The sequence below is a fragment of the Gracilinanus agilis genome, chromosome 1 (assembly GCF_016433145.1).
Source record: "Gracilinanus agilis isolate LMUSP501 chromosome 1, AgileGrace, whole genome shotgun sequence".
NCBI lineage: Eukaryota > Metazoa > Chordata > Mammalia > Didelphimorphia > Didelphidae > Gracilinanus > Gracilinanus agilis.
The window spans coordinates 406802236-406822120 of record NC_058130.1 but is presented as its reverse complement, the minus strand read 5'-3'; the positions used below and the strand labels follow the sequence as shown (position 1 = coordinate 406822120).

At 36.6% G+C, this 19885-nt stretch overlaps 1 protein-coding gene across 1 annotated transcript in view; it reads right to left on the bottom strand.

The window, feature by feature from the left end:
* Positions 1 to 19885, bottom strand: part of PSTPIP2 (proline-serine-threonine phosphatase interacting protein 2) — an 80405-nt gene that overhangs the window by 16844 nt on the left and 43676 nt on the right. Inside the window, exons 6-8 of the mRNA XM_044657835.1 lie at positions 16985 to 17047; positions 3880 to 3978; positions 849 to 894 (exon numbers count right to left, since the gene is read on the bottom strand). Of these exons, the coding sequence (XP_044513770.1) occupies positions 849 to 894; positions 3880 to 3978; positions 16985 to 17047 (208 nt within the window). The remainder of the gene's footprint in view (positions 1 to 848; positions 895 to 3879; positions 3979 to 16984; positions 17048 to 19885) is intronic.

Below are 19885 nucleotides of genomic sequence, written 5' to 3'. Positions count from 1 at the left end.
GGAGCACTGTTCCAAGCTTTAGGTTCTTTGTGCAGCTGCCTTCAGAGCTGGCTCTGGAGATCTATTTGTTATTCTTTCTTATGTTGCAAGGAGAGGTATATTTAGTACTCTCCTAGTCGGTGCTATGGTCTATGAGTAACTTCAAGCATTCTTTTACACCTTGGAACTCTGAACAGGATCTCCTGTTCCCTTGTGAACACACATTGGTGTGTGCTAATGTTCCTCCTCACCCTGAAATCTTGCCCCAGGACTTCTACCTAGATCTGTGTATGGGCAATGCAACAAGAGTCTTGCACCAGAACCAGCAAAGGCCCCCCTCTGACCTCTTGCTGTGCCGTTGTATGAACCCCACCCACCCACCCACCCATCCACCTTATTATCTGTGTCTAACAGCTCCAGAAGCCTCTGCTGTTGCTTCAGCTGCGCCCAGGGCCTGTTGCCACAGTGGGACCTGCCCAACTGTGCTGGTTTGCACTCAACCTCCTCCCCAATGCATTAGATCCCTTGGGCCAATCTTCTAAGTTGTTTTGGACTGAAAAATTACTTCACCCCATCTTTTTGTTGGCCATGCTGCCCTAGAATCCATTCTGAGGAGTTCATTAGACATTTCCTAGCTGTGTGACACTGGACAAGTCACTTAACCCCCCATTGCCCAGCCCTTACTACTCTTCTCTCTTACAATCAAAATACAGTATTGATTCTAAGATGGAAAGTTAGGGTTTAAAAGAGAAAAATGGGTCTTTAGAAGGTAATTTGGTAGAGATCAGATGGGTCCATGCACCTTCTCTACCATCTTGGCTCTGCCCTCTCCCACTCCACACACACTGTATAAAGAAAGCCCTACTCACCAGAGTCTTCGGCAGCAGTCTTTGAAGTAGCAAGTTTCACAAAGAGCTTTGAAAACAAAAAGAGAATGAAAACCTACAGAATCAGAGACTTTGAGAAACTTAAAAGAGACCTTAGAAATCATCTAATCTAGTGTTTGCCTTGAAGGATATCTATAATACCCAGCCTTCAACTTGAAGATTTTCCAGAAAATAAAACTCCCTCCCTCCCAAAGGAGTACGTTCTATTTCTGGATAGCTAAAATTGTTGGAAATTTCTCCTTATTTCAAGCCTCAGTCTGCTTCTCTGAAACTTCAACCAATTGCTCCTAGTTCCATCCCCTAGGGTCAATAGAACAAGTAGAAACCCCTGTTCCACATAATGACCCTTTAATATTTTAAGACAAGTCTCTCCTAAGGTTTGTTTTTTTTTTTTAAGTTCTTTCAACTCATCTTTTCATGGCATAAATTTAAGTCCCTTCACCATCTTGGTTTCCCACCTCTGGATGCTCTCTATAAATGTCCTTCTCAACTTGTGGTACTCAGAACTGAATATAATGTTTGGGATGCTATACTTTTCTTTGTATTCCCAGCACTTGGCACATACAGTTCCTGGTGTGTACTTAAATATTGATCAACACTATTTACTCATATTTATTTCTAACTTCACTTAAGTCCCCAAATTTCTTTCAGACAAGCTACTGTCCACACCAACCCTCTAAATTGTATTTCTAACAGTATCTCTCCCATTCATCATGTTTTTAACCCTTATTTTTTGTTTTAAAATCAATACTATCATTTCCAAGGCAGAAGAGCAATAAGGGCTAGGCAGTTGGGGGTTAAGTGACTTGACCAGGGTCACACAGCTAGGATGTGCCTGAAGTCAAATCTGAATCGAAGACCTCCCAACTCCAGTCCTGGCTCTATTCACTGAGCCACCTAGCTGCACTTCATCACATACTTAAAAGTCAAAAAATCAAAGTACAGGGAGAATATTCAAAAATTCTTTCAGTATTTCATGATAACCTCAACTCATTTAGAGCAGGTAGGTAGTCTAACACCTTACTTATCATAGATTTTAGTTCTTCAGTCTCCTTTATTTTATGTTTCCTAATTCAGAGAGTGGGGGGGGGGGGAAGAAATAAAACAGGAATTGAATAGTTCCATCTTCTCTTGGTTATTTTTCTACAAGTCTTAAAAAGTAAGTTTTATCTCTTCTGTTTTGGGCTTCTTGCCACCAACAAGCAAAAATATTGTTGTCCTTAATGATTCTTCAAAGCTTCAGCTTAGTTTGGGCTTTAGCCCTCCTAACATAATTCTTACTAGATTGTGCCACTCCTCTGTATTTCTCTTCAACTGAATGAACACAATCATTTTTATATATTTTTCCAGCCAAAGAATTGACCATGAAATTTTATCTGTATTTTCTCTGAACTTTATAAATCCTATCTGTATGTTCTCTAAAACCTCAGCTATAAATGTGACTGTGACCATTATTCTTCTTATCTATCACAAAACTCCAGGGTGACATAGTGACTTTTTGCTAAAGTTCTCTATCATTGTTTCACAAAAAAGTTAATGAAATTGTAACCAAACTGTGCTGTAACATCGTAAAACTCTAATGAAATTATCTTCCTTCAATTGCTCATTATTGCACTGTTCCTATGCCACTAATCCTCTGTATATTATTTTAGTAAAGTTGGAATTCTTGTGCATCCAAAAATTATTTTAGTTGAAGTATACTGGTAAAGGCTTAACAACTCACCAGAAAAACTGTATACATGATACACTTTTAAGTTTAATCTGCATTAATACTTCCTGTTACTTTCTTAAGTCTAGACAATCAACTAAAAATAAATAAGGCCCAATTTATAGCATGTGCTCACACTGAAGATTTAATAATTGGCTCCCTCAAGTTATTTCAAGCTAGCTCCAGCATACCTTTGGTTATGCCCGTACTCCTACATCAATGTTATTTCTATTTCTTTTGATTCTTAGCCTAATGTTCTCTGCCATACTTCCCCCCGTATTCACCCCCAGCATCTACTGATTTCTATGTCTTCATTTTTTTGAAATACAGTGCTTCCATACCACCCTCCCATTTAATCTGTTACTTTTGAAAATGTTAAACTCTTCCATTAAAGAATTCTAAGCCTAAATCCCAATACTGAAAGTCCTATGGATACCCATGAAGCCATAATTACTTCCTTGCATTAAAATTTTATGTTCCCTTGGGGCAGCTGTGTGGCTCAGTGGATTGAGTTCCAGGCCTAGAGTCAGTAAGTCCTGGGTTCAAATCTGCCTTCAGTCATTTCCTAGATGTGTGACCCTGGACGAATCACTTAACCCCCATTGCTTAGCTCTTACCACTCTTCTGCCTTGAATCCAATACCTTATCCAATTCTAAGACAGAAGGTAAGGTGTTTTTTTTTTAATTCATTTCCCCTTTGTTTATTAAGAATACTTTGTACACTGGTATACAGTCATCTGTGTCCATGAGTACAAAGTTAATGCTCCAGGTGATCAATGATGCTGGATCAGTCCTCAAGACTGGGTACATTGCTGAGTGATCAGGGCAGTTCAAAATTGTAATCCTACCAATAGTTTCACTTTAAGCCTTAGTTATGTTGTCAGAATCCCAACAGATTCACTACTTCCTACTTGTTGCTATCATAAATACAAAAATAGTCCTGTCTTCTCACTGCTAGAAATATTTCTTTCCCACAAGTTGCAAAATTAAATTGATAATCCATCCTTTTACATGGAAGTAACATTCACAATAGCATTAAAAAGAGATTTATTTTAAAACCTATTAATCCCCAGAACATTCACCAACCGTATCTCAATAATATAATTATGAGTGTGCATTGCATGGCAATGGCCTTAAAGGATGATGATACCTATAATTCATAGCAATTATGCTTCTTAAAAAAGAATTCTTACTTGCCTTCAACCAGTTTTTAAGGTCTCATCTTTTTTCTTTCCAATTTTTAAGCTCATGAGCTATGCTAGTCAACAAAGAATATGGGAGATAAAAGGAATGTCTTCCAGTTACCTTCTCTTGTTGCTTTGGAGTTGCTATATTTGCATTCCGATGCACCGCCTGTTCTGCCTCATCTTTATCTTTGCACTTCTGTTCATAGGTCTTCTTTGCCTTTGTTATTCCAAAAAGAAAAATCAGAGTGAGATGCACAAGACATGACACTGACATCATCAGCACTATTATACTACAAAGTAGCTCATAAAGACATAGATTTTATTTTAAATTCAATTAATAACAAATTCTTTATAATATATAATGAAGACCTAAGCAGGGATTGGCTCTTTCTCTAATTTTTCACCAAGTAGTTAGTGGTAGCCACTTCAAGGAAGAGACATTTCCTATATGTACATATGAAAAGATAAAGATCTAGAGATGGTTAAAATCTGGCCTCAGACACTTCCTAGCTGTATGACCATGGGCAAGTCACTTAATCCCAGTTGCCTAGCCCTTTCCACTCTTCTGCCTTGGAATGAATACTTAGTATTGATTTCAAGACAGAAGGGCAAGGGTTTAAAAAAAAAAGCATATGCAAATCTGACCTCAGATACTTCCTAGCAATGTAATCTTGGACAAGTCACTTAACTCCAGTTGCCTAGGCCTTACTGCTCTATTCTGTCATGGAACCAATACTTAGTATTGATTCTAAGAGGGAAGGGAAGGGTTTGTTTTTTTTAAAGCATATGTAAATCATTATTTTTTAAGGAAAAAGAAAAAACATACTTGATTTTTAAAAAGCATGGAATTTGGCATAGACAAAAAATTTAAAAATTTATAGTTTTAGATTCATAACTGAGAATCATAGTACCAAAATATAGACTTTACAAAATATATTCCTACACACAAAAGAGTTCAAATCAGTAATTCTTTGTTAAATATGAATGTTATAAACACTAATTATGAGACCTGTACTTTAGTATGTGTTGCTCATATCTTGCATGTTCACAAATTTATGAATTTTAAGCTATACTATATACCAGTTCATAAATTTATGAATTTTAAGCTATACTATATACCAGTGATGGCAAACCTATGGCACAGTGACCAAAGAGGGCATTCAGAGATTTCTCTGTTGCCATGTGACTTGGCTATCAGAGTAAGTTGCTAGAAAGGCAAGAGAGACTTAGGTAGAGTTGCTCCCTTCCCCTTCCCCACCACATCTCTCATCACCTGCCCCTCTGCCCAACAGCCCAATGGGAGCATTCAGGCTACTCTCCTTCTCCCTCCCCTGTCTGGGGTAAGGGAGTCACTTGGTCTTTGTGGGGACAGGGCACAGCCCGCAGTCTGAAAGGTTGAGGTGTGGGCAAGGCACAGCATGCAGTCTCCAAAAGGTTGACCATCACTGCTATACACCATGAAAACATAGTTTTTACTATCACTACTAGTAATGAAAAAACCCACAGATTCCTGTCCTAGATGGGCCAAACATAACTAGCTGAACTAACTATTTTAACTAAGATCTAGTCTACTCAAACAAAATTCAGAGCTGAGAAATCATCTATTGTAGGGGTTTGTCATCTGGTGTCTATTGACCCAAAAAGAATCTATCCATTGATTTTAGGAAGACCACAAACTTGGGTGGGGAAGAAAAAAGTATGTTTTTATTTTAAGTAGCTACTAGCTAGACTAAGAACAGTTCCATAGGCTTCACTAGACTGTGAAAAGAATCCAGGAAATAAAAATGATTAAGAACCCTTGATCTTGTGAACTAAGATAATGAAGATTAGTAGAGCATTAGATTAAACATCAAAAGACCGTGTTCTGGTCCTAATTTTTGGATGAGGACAAAAAAGATAATGGAAAAGAAGTGAAGTCATTGTGAAGTAAGTGAAAATGAAATAAGCAAAATGAAGAAGACAATAAACACAATGGCTAAAATAATATGAATAAAAAGAACAACACAACAATCAAATTGAATACTGTAAAATTTAAATTTTCTTTTTCATTATGAACTTGACAAATATAAACATAATCTTATATAAATAAAAATAGAAAAAACTTATATATGAAGTCATGAATGTCTACCACATAACACCTTGGTTTTTTAAGGAACATATTAAACTGTACAAAGCAGTTTCAACATTGTCTTGTTCACCTGGATCCTCTTCTGAATTTCCTACTGCTCATTTCTATGTAATTTTTAAATGATTGTTGACATTCTTTTCTGACTTTTTTTTCAGGACTATCACAAATTAATGATTCCTCACTTTTCCCTTTAACTATTCTCACCACACTTCAGGCAAAAAAGTACCCTCTCTAGTAACAAATAACTTTAGTTAAAACAAATTTTTTTTTTCAAGGTTTTGCACATTTTTAATGCATTTATTTAGTTAAATGTGTTTTGGGCATGGTGGTGACTAGCATGATTTTTTTTAAATTTAAACATTTATTAATAATCATTTTTAACATGGTTACATGATTCATGCTCCTACTTTCCCCTTCACCCCCCCGCACTCCCCCCACCCATGGCCGACGCACATTTCCACTGGTTTTGTCATGTGTCCTTGATCAAGACCAATTTCCAAATTGTTGGTGGTTGCATTGGTGTGGTAGTTTCGAGTCCACATCCCCAATCATGTCCACCCCAACCCATGCGCTCAAGCAGTTGCTTTTCTTATATGTTTCCTCTCCTGCAGTTCTTCCTCTGAATGTAGGTAGCGTTCTTTACCATAAATCCCTCGGAGCTGTCTTGTGTCATTGCATTGCTGCTGGTACAGAGGTCTATTACATTCGATTTTACCACAGTGTATCAGTCTCTGTGTACAATGTTCTTCTGGCTCTGCTCCTTTCGCTCTGCATCAGTTCCTGGAGGTCTCTCCAGTTCGCCTGGAACTCCTCCAGTTTGTTATTCCTTTTAGCACAATAGTATTCCATCACCAGCATATACCACAGTTTGTTCAGCCATTCCCCAATTGAAGGACATACCCTCCTTTTCCAGTTTTTTGCCACCACAAAAAGCGCAGCTATGAATATTTTCGTAAGTTAAAACAAATTTTAAAAATAGTTATGTATGGAAACATCTGTCTCATTCCTCACCTTTATGCCAAGAGTTGGGAAGCATGATTCATCATTGGTCTCCTATAGTCATAATTGGTCATCATATTAATATAGTCATAGTTCTTAAATCTTTGACAATCATTTTCCTTTATGATGTTGTAGTCACTGTATGAATTATTCTCCTAGTTCTGCATTTCATTCTACATCCTTTCATTCAAATCCTCCTAGCTTTCTTTTAATCTGTCCTCTATGTTACTTAGAGCAATAATATTCCATTATATTCATATGCTATAACTTCTTCAGCAATTCTCCATTTGATGGGCATCTACTTTATTTCTAGTACTTTCTGTAATAAGGTATATTGACCCTTATTAATTATTGGTTTTTGGTATTTATCAGTGGTTGTTAGTGATATGGACAGGCTCTTGAGTTGATGTAATCCTGGGTTGAGAGTTGAGAAAAGATGGTGGTTCTAGGCAATTGAAGAAAAATCCCACTCAAATTATTTATATAAAACCCTATTTATTATAACTTTTTAAATGGTAAGAAAGAAAGGGGAAGGGAAAGGGAGCAGGAAAATATTTATAGTAAAATATTCCCTAACATTAATAAATTCTAATCTATACATTTCCCCAAATCTGTCTCACAAGAGATGGCTTCTTGATTACAAAAAGTAATCCTCCTTAATCTACACTAACTAAATTCCCCAATCGGCTTTCCTTCTATCCTAACACTAAAATATAATTTTATAAACAGTAATAGATTAAAACTGGATTTCTTCCTTCAGTTCAGATGTACTCAGGCCCTCAGAATTCTCAGACAATTCCACTCAGCTGCTGCTCTCTCCTGCCACCAACTGGTGAAACAGTTCTTCTTTTCTTGTCTGCTAGGATGTTTTCAAGAAATAAATTCACCAGATTTTCTCCAATTCACAGAGCAAGCTACTTGAACAACCTTCCTTATTCAGGACACTCCTTGAGAAAATTCTCTTCCTATCATCCTTTTAAGATGCCACTCTGTCTTAAAGAAATGCAGCTCACTCAAACTCAGCTCTCCATCCATTTATTCCTAAACTATCAATAATCTTTTATTATCAAAAACAGAGAAAGAAAACTACAGACCAATCTCCTTAATGAACATAGATGCAAAAATCTTAAACAGAATACTAAAAAGACTCCAGCAAGTGATCACAAGGGTTATTCATTATGATCAGGTGGGATTTATACCAGGAATGCAAAGATGGTTCAACAAATGGAAAACCATTCACATTAATTGACCATATCAACAAGCAAAGCAACAAAAAACACATGATTATCTCAATAGATGGTGAAAAAGCCTTTGACAAAATAAAACATCCATTCCTATTGAAAACACTAGAAAGTATAGGAATAGAAGGACCTTTCCTAAAAATAATAAATAGTATATGTCTAAAACCATCAAGAAGCATCCTATGTAATGGGGATAAATTAGAAGCCTTCTCAATAAGATCAGGAGTGAAACAAGGATGCCCATTATCACCTCTATTATTTAACATTGTACTAGTGTTGTTGGTAAATTGGAGGCAGTTAAAGAACCAAAGAACCAATGAGACAGAAAACTGATTCCATAGGCACTAACCCGTTGGGCAGCCCAGGCAAATTAGGAAACTATCATTGGTTCCTGAGATGCGATGTGTGAGAGTTAGTGGGTGGAGGGAAAATGACTATAGGGTCAGACCAGGAGCCAGTCTTGGTCTTTCTGGAGTGAGCTTGGAGAGCACAATCAGCCTTTGTTGGAATGGTGACCATAGATTAGAAAGTTAAGTATCTCTCTATTTCTCCCCTACCTTTCCCTCTCTTTACTACTACTGCTACTTTGATTTAATAAAATTATTAAGCTGCTATCAGCTCATAATTTTAATTATTACAACCTAAATACTAGAATGGGCCAAATAAAAAAGAAATATAAAATCTTGAGAAAGGGAACAACTCCCTAAAAATTAGAATTGAGCAAATGGAGACTAATGGCTCTTTGAGGTATCAGGAAACAATAAGGTAAAATCAAAAGAATGAAAAAAATAGATTAAAATCTGAAATACTTCACTGGAAAAAACAACTAACCTGGAAAATAGCTTCATGAGAGATAATTAAAGAATCATTGGAATACCTGAAACCTATAATCAAAAAAAGAGACTGAACACCACATTATAAGAAATCATTAGGGAAAACATCACTGATATCCTCAAAGAGGAGGTGAAAATAGAAGTTGAAAGAATCAATTGATTACCTCCTGAACAAAACATATCTGAACTATTATAGCAAAATTAAAAACTCCCAAACAAAAGGAAAAGTACTGCAACCTCCCAGAAGGAAATAATTCAAATATTGGGAGCCAGAATTATGATTTCATAAGACCTAGCAGCTTCTACATTAAAGGACCAGAAGGCATGGAATATGATATTCCAAAAGGCAAAGGTTCTAGGCCTACAACCAAGAATCACATACTCAGTGAAACTGACCATAATCCTCTGGGGGAAGAGTAAAGAGGTAGGAATGTAATGTTTAATGAAATGGAAGACCTCCAGGTATTCCTAACAAAAAACAGAACTCAAAAGAAAATTTGATAAGCAAATTTGCCACTTAAGAGAAACATAAAAAGATAAACTGAAAACTTAATGGCTTCAGTAAGGTTGAATTGAGTACCGTCCTTCCTGGGAAGGTGATAATTAAGACTCTTAGACATTGATGATAAGATAAAATATAGATAACATATCTATGATGTTTGAGATGTTTAAGAATTTTATCACTAATAGGAAATTAAGGCATATACATAGAAAGAAAGAAGGGAACAAGTAGAATAGGATGGATTAATATGCAAAAAAAATCAAAGGGATAGAGGGACACATGCGAGGTGAGAAAAAGAGAGATAGAAGGTAAATTATCTAAAATAAAGAAGCACCTAAGAGTCTATATAGTGGAGGAGAAGATGTGAGGTCTGTTGGGCAACACTTGAACTCTACTCTCCATTAGAATTAGCTCAAAGTGGAAAATACACCCACACTCAAACAACTATAGATACTTACTTTACCCTATAAGGAAGTGAGAGGGAAAGGAGAATAAGAGTCAGGAGGATGAGCAAAAAAGGATGACAGATTGTGAAAGGCAGTGGTCAGAAGCAAAACATTTGTAAACAGGGAAAGTCCCAAAGGAGAGAGAGAGAAGGGTAAACAGTGGGAAAACAAGATGGAGGGAAACAAAGAGCAATCCTAACTATGAACATGAATGGTATAAACTCACTCATAAAATGGAAAAGGATAGGGGGGCAGCTGGGTAGCTCAGTGGATTGAGAGCTAAGCCTAGAGACGGGAGGTCCTAGGTTCAAATCCAGCCTCAGACACTTCCCAGCTGTGTGACCCTAGGCAAGTCACTTGACCCCCATTGCCCACCCTTACTCTTCCACCAAGGAACCAATACACAGAAGTTAAGGAACCAATACACAGAAGTTAAGTGTTAAAAAAAAAAAAATGGAAAAGGATAGCAGAGTGGATCAACCAAAATCCCACTTGTCTACAAGAAACACTTTTAAAGCAGGGACACACACACAGAGTAAAAGTAAGGGGCTAGAGCAGAATCTATTTCACTTCAGTCAAAAAAAAAAAAAAAGTAGGGGTAGCAATCATGATCTCAGTTAAAGCAAAAGTAAACATTGATCTAATCAAAAGAGATAAGGAAGGAAATGATATCTTTATAAATGGCAGTAGAGACAGTGAAATAATATCAATACCAAGCATATATGCACCAAATGGCATAGCATCCAAATTCCTAAAGAAGAACTTCCATGAATTATACGAAGAAATAGATAGTAAAACTATACTAGTGGGGAACCTCTGCCTTCCTCTCTCAGAAATAGAAAATACAACAACAAAAAAAAAAAAAAAAAAAAGAAAGAATTTAGGGAGAATAAAACTTTAAATATAATAGACCTTTGGAGAAACTTGAATGAGAATAAAAAGAAATACATATTTTTATCAGGAATATATGACACCTTCACAAAAATTGGTCATGTAATAGGATATAAAAAACCTTACAACCAAACATAGGAAAGCAGAAATAGGAAATGCATCCCTTTCAAATCATAATGCAATAAAAAACTAACAAATGGCAGCAGAAAGACTAAAAATTAATTGGAAACTAAATAATCTTATCCTAAATAATAAATGGGTCAAAGAGTAAATCATAGAAACAATCCATAATTTCATTAAAGAGAATGACAAGAAGAGACAGCATAACAAAATTTATGGAGTGCAACCAAAGCTATACTTAGGGGGTAATTTATCTCTCTAAATGCTTCAATAAAATAGAGAAAGATCAGATCAATGAATTGAGAATGCAACTAAAAAAAGTAAAAAAAAGAGCAAATTAAAAATCCCCAACTAAACACTAGGCTGGAAACTCTAAAAATTAAAGTAGAGTTAAATAAAATTGAAAGTAAGAAGACCACTGAACAAATAAATAAGGCAAGGAGTCAGGTTTTTTTAAATCAAATAGATAAAACATTGGCTAATTCTATTTAAAAAAAGAAAAAAACAAATCAAATTACCAGAATCAAAAATGAAAAAAGGTGAAATCACAACCAATGAAGATGAAATTAAATCAATTATTGGGAGTTATTTTGTCCAACTACATGTCAATAAATCTGACAATCTAAGTGGAAATAGGTGAATATTCACAAAAAAAAAAATATAAACTGCCTAGGTTAACAAAATAGGAAACAGAATACATAAACCATAACAGAAAAAGAAATTGAATAAACCCTCAAAGAATTCCTTAAGAAAAAGGCCCAAAGGCCATAACTGAATTCTCCTAAACATTCAAAAAACAATTAATTCCAATACTACACAAACTATTTAGGGAAATTGAAGAAGAAGGAAGTCTTCCAGATTTCTTCTATGACACAAAAATGGCACTGATACCTAAACCATGAAGAGCTAAAACAGATCTATCTCCCTAATGAATATTGATGAAAAAAATTTTTTTAAATGCTAGCAAAGAAATTATAGCATTACATCACAAGGATCATACACTATGGGTTTTATATCCAGAATGCAAGGATGGTTTAATATTAGGAAAACTATCAGCATAATTGACCATATCAATAACAAAATAAACAGAGACCATCTGATTATCTCAACAGATTCTGGAAAGCCCTTGATAACATACAATACCTATTACTTATAAAATACATTTAAAAACAATGGAATAAAAGAAGCTTTCCTTTAAATAATAGAGGATATCCATCTAAAATCATCAGCAAGTATTATCTATAATGGGGACAAACTAAAACCCTTCCCAAAAAGATCAGAGGTGAAGCAAGAATGCCCATTACAACTACTATTTAATATGGTCCTAGAAATACTCGCTTTTGCAATGAGATCAAAAAAAGGAAACTGAAGGAATTAGAATAGGTAATGAGGGGGAAAAACTATCACTCTCTACAGATAATATGATGGTATACATAGAGAATTGGAAAAATGTTAATTGCTCAAGCATAGGTCAAGCCAAGATAATAAAAATGACAATCCTACCTAAATTAATTTACCTATTCTGTGTCATACCAATCAAACTACCCGAAAAATTATTTCATAGAACTAGAAAAAATAATAACAAAATTCTTCTGGAAGAAAAAATGTCGAGAATATCAAAGGACTTAATGAAAAAAATATAACAAAAGGGGGCCTACTCATACCAGATTTTAAGCTATATATAAAAAAGTAATTGTCAAAAAAATTTGGTAAATTAATGTTAGAATGTTAGAAAATCAACACATAAAAGTTAAAAACCATAATAACATAGTGTTCTATAAACCCAAAGATCCAAGGGGTTGAGAAAGGTGGATTTTGACTTTCCTACACAGCTGCTATCATCTTTTAAATCAGTGGGTCGTTTCTTTAAAATCAAGTTCTTGCCAACCTCTAGACTTTTTTGCTCTTTAACCTCTAACTGTGACCTCGTGTCTAAAGCAATTGCATGGGAAAGAACTGTTGCATCTAATTCTAAACCCGTTTGCAAATTTTCTTGATGTGATTCTTTGCAATGGTTTGATTCATGCTTCCCACCCAATGTGTATGATATGGAATGAGAAAGCTGATCCCTTATATAATCATCCTCCTTAATGCCAAAGATGTCTTTGCGCATTTGCATTATGTCTTCCCATTGCTCATTATCTACCACAGACCTATGTGTATCCTCTGTGTAGATTACTTTAGACACCTTTTCTATTTTGCCTCGATTTCTCATTTTGCTTCCCTCAATTCTCTTAGACTCTGCCACACCCAAATTACACTGATTGATAGGTTTTAAATTAGAAATCTCGATTCATAATGATTTTTTTCGGTTTCGTGCCCATTTGTATATATCTCTCCATATCATCTAACGAAGGTGTTTGACTGTACTTTTTGCATGTGTGATTACAGCAAGTATCCGTATGTTTTTCTTGATTATATCTATTTGATTCATTATTTCTAGCCCACTTTGAATTATAAAATGTTTTTCTATTATCTCTTTGATTATTGGGTTTTGAAAAATCAAATTGTTGCTTATATCTACAAAAACGAATCACGTGCCCGATCTTCCCACACAAGTAGCATCGGGGTGCTGATTTTGATTTTGGGGTGCTGTTGGCAGGTTGTCTAAACTGGTTTCTACTTGTTTGAAGAACAAAATTCTTCACCTCTTCGATTTCTTTCTCCCGTCTCGACTGTTTCAATTGCCTCTTCAAGTCTGCTATGATCTCATCTTTCTCATTGTCAGATTGCCTAGCCATTCTCACTTCTTTCTGTTTGGAATCATGTATATATGCTGCATGATTCCTAATATCCTCCAGTGGTAATGATTCCCACTGTGGACAACTTTGCCTAAAGTAATTTTGTATCGGGATTGAGGTTCCCTTTACAAATTGTCTCCTTATATGATCGATCGTATCCTGGGAATGAGTATCTCTAAGTCCTAATATCATTTCAGCAGCTTCAATAACTCTGTCTAGAAAACTGCTCGGGTGCTCTTCTTCCCCTTGCCTCAGTTTCTCAAATTTTTGCCATGCATTTGGCCTTTTTGCAAAATTTCTCATTGCTTCGATAAGATCAGCCCTGCATCTTAACAAGTATCTCATGTTAGCGTGTTGAGTGAAATCTAGATCTTGACGTACTAACGGCCATGATTCTAAATTGGGGTTCATTCTAGTTTCGGTCAGGAATTTTTCCTTTTCCAAGGGAGTGTAAAATTCCCCCAAAAGAAATTCGACATCATCGAAACTAGGATTAAAAAGTGTGAACACCCGCTTTAATTCTTTTAGACTTTTGTAAGGTTTTTCGTAGAATCTGGGAAAACGGCGTTTTAAAACCTCCATATCACTAGGAGTGAATGCCTTGTATGTTTTGACATGCACCACCCCCTCTCCAGGTTGCACAATAGTCCTGTCTACAATTGGTAGGACAGAGACCACTGCATTCTGTATTGGTTGATCTTTTTCTGTTTCTTTTTTCCCAAAATATTTTGATTCTACAATTTCAAGTTGTAAGATGGTATGCTTATCAAGTTCATTCCCTTCACATAATTGCCTCAACACTTGGAACAGTAATTTTATGTTCTCAACTAGTTCCTTGTTATCATTTTCTTGTTTTGAATCAGATGCCTTATAATAGTTAAACAGATGAGTCAGGACCGCTTTTAAAATTGCCAAAAAATGCCATAGAGCCAGAACAATTGCCACTGCTGTTGGAATGAAGCATATGCATTCAGCTAAAGTGAATGCAAACCATTTGTAATAGTCGTAGATTTCAATTAATTGTTGTATCATGTTCGGTACTTTTACCAGCCAAAATGCACACATTCTCTGCATAAAAGACCAAATAAGCAGCGATAGACTGCTTAATATAAAAATCAATCTTGTGCAATTCATTTTCTTTTCTTTTCTTCAGAAGATAGGTTTCGTATGACTTGGCTCGCCAGATGTTTTGTGGGTAATTTGAGGAAAGGTGTTTGGGATAAGGGAATTGAAAGGAGGATGTTTGAGACTTGCTAAATGGGTAATCTCGGTTACAGATAGGCTGGGATTAAAGGAGATTCAGGGTATAATAGGACTGAAGTCAGGAGTATAACACAGAAGGAAAACAGATCTTCAGGGAGAAGAGAAATTAAACTAAACAGACAAACACAGCAGGCTCACAGACTGGGACTTAGACTCAAACACAAGCTGAGGGAAATAGACTAGACTGAAATTAACAAACAGGCTTTAGTTAATTTCACAGGAAGGGACCTGTTTTGAAGTAACACCTTCCTTCAAGATGGATGCCCCAGCTTCCCTCTAAGTCCAGAGTATGTCGTCTCTTTCCCTCTTCTTCCCTCTTGATAACTAACAGACAAATTACACTAATAGGGCTGTTGAAAAACAAAAGGGTTTATTTTGTTTGAAGGATGTTTGTTAGGAAGGTGGATCAAAGGAAAGCCCTATCAGTTGTCTCAGGAACCTCAGGTGGGGGAAGGGAAGTAAAGATGGAGTCTGAGTAAGGACCTGCCTTTAAACTCAGCTTTACAAAATGCTATTGCTATCTAAAGGGAATAAATGATGACTGACTAACTATAACTAATGCTGTCAATTAGGTAACTCTTCACAGATTTAACTCCTCTATAATTACTCTCCTTATTAACTCCACAGACATATAAGGTAAGGGAGGGAAGGCAGGGATGGTATTAGGAAAGGAAGATATAAAGAGTTTATCTAAAATAATAATTTCTTAAGTAAATATATCAAAGCTAGGCTAAATTTCAATATTAAAGCTAGGTAATCAAAGCAGCTCGGCTCATTTACAACCTCCCTCCACGGAAGATCCAGCCAACTGTCTCTTTCTCAAGATTCCAAACCCCTAACAGCGTTTGGAACTCAGCCAAAGCTAGAAGAAACTATATCACCCCAATTCTGTATACTACAATAGTCAAAGGATACAAATGGGCAGTTCCCAGGTAAAGAAACTAAAATTTTGTCACCTGAAAAAATGCTTCAAATCACTATGATTAGAGAAATGCACAGCAAAACAGCTCTAAGATGCCACCTCACACCAATCAGGTTGACTATAAGTCATCCAAAGTAGATTTCTTCAGATATTTTGAGTCACCATCTAAACTGTCCCATAGTAGTCCAAAATCTCGGGACTGGGTTGGGTGACTCTCTAAGAACCATAAGTCTCCTTTTATGAGAGGCTGTCTATTCTAAACATGTCCCTTCCTACTTCTGCCCTTATCTATCTGGAACTTCTCTTTCTGGAAACTTCTGTCTCTCCTGCCTGTACATCCTGGTTTCTTACCAATTCTTGGTGTCTCCCTATCTGTGATATTGAAAATGGAAAACATAAGATCAGATATTTCAAGCTGGAAGAGAACTTAAGAGTTCACAAGTCCAACCTCTTCATTTTACAGATGAAAAAAAGGAAACCTAAGGAGGTTCAGCAGCCTGTCACACAACTAACTAATAACAAATCCAAGACTCAAATTCAGGCTGCTGATCTTTTTACTAAACCCATCTAATATGTAAGGATATGAATACCTTTACTAATTGAAATTTTTTAGTTGGAACAAAATACATTCAAAGGAAACCATTTTTTAACTATGCCACAGAATTTCAAGGATATTTCAACAATTCTGGAATTGAGATGAGTAGACTAGACTTGTAGTTTCATTGATATAAGGACCTCCCATGAGGAAACTGATTCTCCTTTTCATTGGTATTTGTTCTCCAATTTGTGAGCCTTAGAGAACTGGATACCTAGGGCACTGAAAGGTTGTGGGGGGTTTTGTTGGTTTTGTTTTTATCATTTACCTTCTCAAGGAAGTGGGAGTGAGGAGAGGAAGAGAATTTGAAACTCAAAATTTTAGAAAACTTTTTTAGAAAAAAAGTTTAAAACTGTTAATGGGGGGAAAATAGTGAGGAAAGGTTAGGTGATTTTCATAGGGTGACTCAATCAGTATATGTAAGAAGCAAGACTTGAACCACGTCTTCCTGAATCCAAGGCAAAGTCTCTACACACATTCCCAAGCCATCTCTCATGTTAAGATTACTCATCTTTAAAAGATAAAAACAAAAGATTACTCACATCCATAGTTTTCTTATACTGTATTTGTTTTTGTTTGTGCATGTTATCCATCAAAACTTCTATCTGTGGAGGTAACAGCAAAAACATAATAATCACAATAGGAAAAGGAAGAAAGAAATTAGTATAGCACAAAAGTATCTTTGCCCTTCTCCCTTTTCTCAAATCAAAAAGATGCTTTACAAATCATCTTGCCAATGCCAACCCTGCTCCTTTGCAGTCCTAAAGAATAAGGTGAGAAAAGAACTATGAGGGGTCACCCAGGTCTCATCTGTACCCAGAGGTAATGTCATACTTAAATCTCCCTGACTAGATTTTTTTCTTATACCTAAAAATTTACAGGGAAGAAAATTCTGCAAATGTCCAGGGCACTTCCATCCAATTTCTGACAAAGGACCCATCTCTTGTTCCCAGCACTCCTATTATTTCCTGATGGCACCACCCCACTCTCAGCTCCCCAAGTGTGAAATTCCAAAGTCGCCTTCAACTCCTCCTCCTTTCCGCCTTGTAAGATTAGGGAAACTGTAAGATGACAAGGGTCAGTGGCAATGAAGTCTCCCCAATCCCTGGTCTTTGGAGAAACAGGCAGGCTTGACTGGATGGGAGGGGCAGGAACCTGTGGAGTACTCCTTCCCCCACCCTCTAAGGCTTAAAGTCTAAGCAGTTGGAAATCAGTTAACTGCCTGGTAATGGAGGATATTCTGGCTTGATAACTTCTGGGCCAAGATGGTAAGTGGGGAGAGACTAAACCCCTTGTGATGATATCTTTCTCTGCATTATTTCCCCACAGGATAGAATAGGTGAGGCTAGATGTCTTAGGAGCAGCCCGCTGGCTCAGAAGTTAGGACCAACTTCAGAGCCACTAGTAAGAGGAACTTGGCTTATGGAGGATGTGAGTATTTCCCCAAATTATCTGTATCCAGACACAGTTCCTAGATGATAAGGGTTTAATGATATCTGGGAATAGGAAGGGACGAAATGGTTTAGGAATGATAGGTAAGGGGAAGCTACCTAAAACAGCTATATCCAATAAACAGCCCCTCCCCCCAAAGGGGGAAATGTATCTCGAATGGCTGACCTCCTATCTAAGCCCCTAAATATTCTTTCTAAACCTAATTAGCTAAACTAAGGTAGACTGTGGTCTTGCTTGAAGGTCTAACAAAGTAAAGCAGCCTTGGCTGTCAGAGACTGAATGGCTCCAGCAGCTTCACAGAGTATGTGTGCCCAGAACCAAGAGCCAAACATCTGGTTCCTGCAAGAAGGGTGACCTGGCTTTTTTATAACAGGACTCCTGCCTTTAATTGCCCCCTCTCTTAGAGTTCTAGAGGGCACTATGGAATTCTGTGATGCAGCTTGAACTCCTCTCAGAAATATGGATCCCACATCCTCCACACCCAATAAGGTGCTAAGTCCTATTCTGTCACAAGCATCTCCTCCTGCATCTTTCCTCTCCTCACAATTCATACTGCAATCAATCCTAGTTCAGGTTCCCATCTCCTCTCCCTTGTGTTATTATAATAGTCTCCTTACTAACTTGAAAAGAACTTTGATTTTGCACTCATAGGTCTTGGGTTCAAATACCTGCTTCACCACTTTTCCCCAGCATATACTTTGAGCATGTTCTTTAACCTTTCCAGGTCTTAGTTTCCTCAAACCTAAAATGATCCTGTAATCCTAGAAGTGGATAATCCAACTACTGTTCTTTCCCCTTCTCAATGGTGCTTTCAAATATATGCCAAAATAATCTTCCTAATGCTTCGTCTAACCATGCCAGCCCTCTGTTTGAGAACCATCAGGGGCTCTCCAATGCCCATAGGATAAAATAAAAATTCCTTAGCCTAGCATTCAAGATCCTCCACAATTTAACTCTAAACTACTTATCTGGCCTTTTTTTGTTTATACCATCCTCACTTCAATCAATCACTCAATTGATACACATTTATTAAGCACCTACCATGAGTGAAATATCATGCTAGGGACTTGGGAATACAAAGACAAAAAGACCCTATGATCAGAAAGTTTATAATCTGTTAGGGGAAGAGACAACTAGATGGCTCAATGGATAGAGAGCCAGGCCAGGACACCAGAAATCATTTCAAATCTAGCCTCAGACACTTCCTAGTTCTGTGACCTTGGACAAGTCATGTAAACTGCATTGCCTTACCCTTACCACTCTTCTGCCTTGGAGCCAATACAAAGTATCTATTCTAAAACAAAAGGTAAAGATTTTAAAAGGAAAAAAGGAATGCCTTTATTATTTAAAGTATGGAGTTTTAGAGAGCAAAAATTCCAAATTGGCTACAAACCTTGACCCAATTAGCAGTCTAGCTCTCCATTTCAGTTTGCCTGTTGTGTGCTCTAGATTTCAGAAACATTCATTTCTCTCAAACAAGTGGGAATCTTACTCTCAATGAGGATTATGTTGATCCTAGAATGGATCTTAATCTGTTCACACCTAGCCTATTTCTGCTACCACTTTGGAAAGTCCAGATTTCTCCCCAAGACTTGATGCTGTTATTTCAGCCAGAATTTCCTTAGATAGAACCATGTCCATGTCTTTTCCATGCTCTAGAAAAAGGAAAGGTCCATACTTGTCTTCCTCACGCCATGTCTAGTTTGGTTTTAGAGCTAAAGGAGCAAACATTTCCCTCTATGGCCTATTTTCCAGGAAGTAAAAGAAAAGTATTTTTAAAAAGAGAAGTTAACATTGACTCATTTTTCTCCAAAGAGTGTTCATAAAAAAAGGATAAGAGGTATCTGAACAAGGAAGTGGACAAGCAAAAATCTATTGTGACATGAATAATTATGTAATTTTAAAATAAACTTTGGACTTTCCAAAGAAGACGCAAAAGATTTTCTCTCCAGTTCAAAGAGAGAATTTATGAAAGTTAATTCATGAAAGAG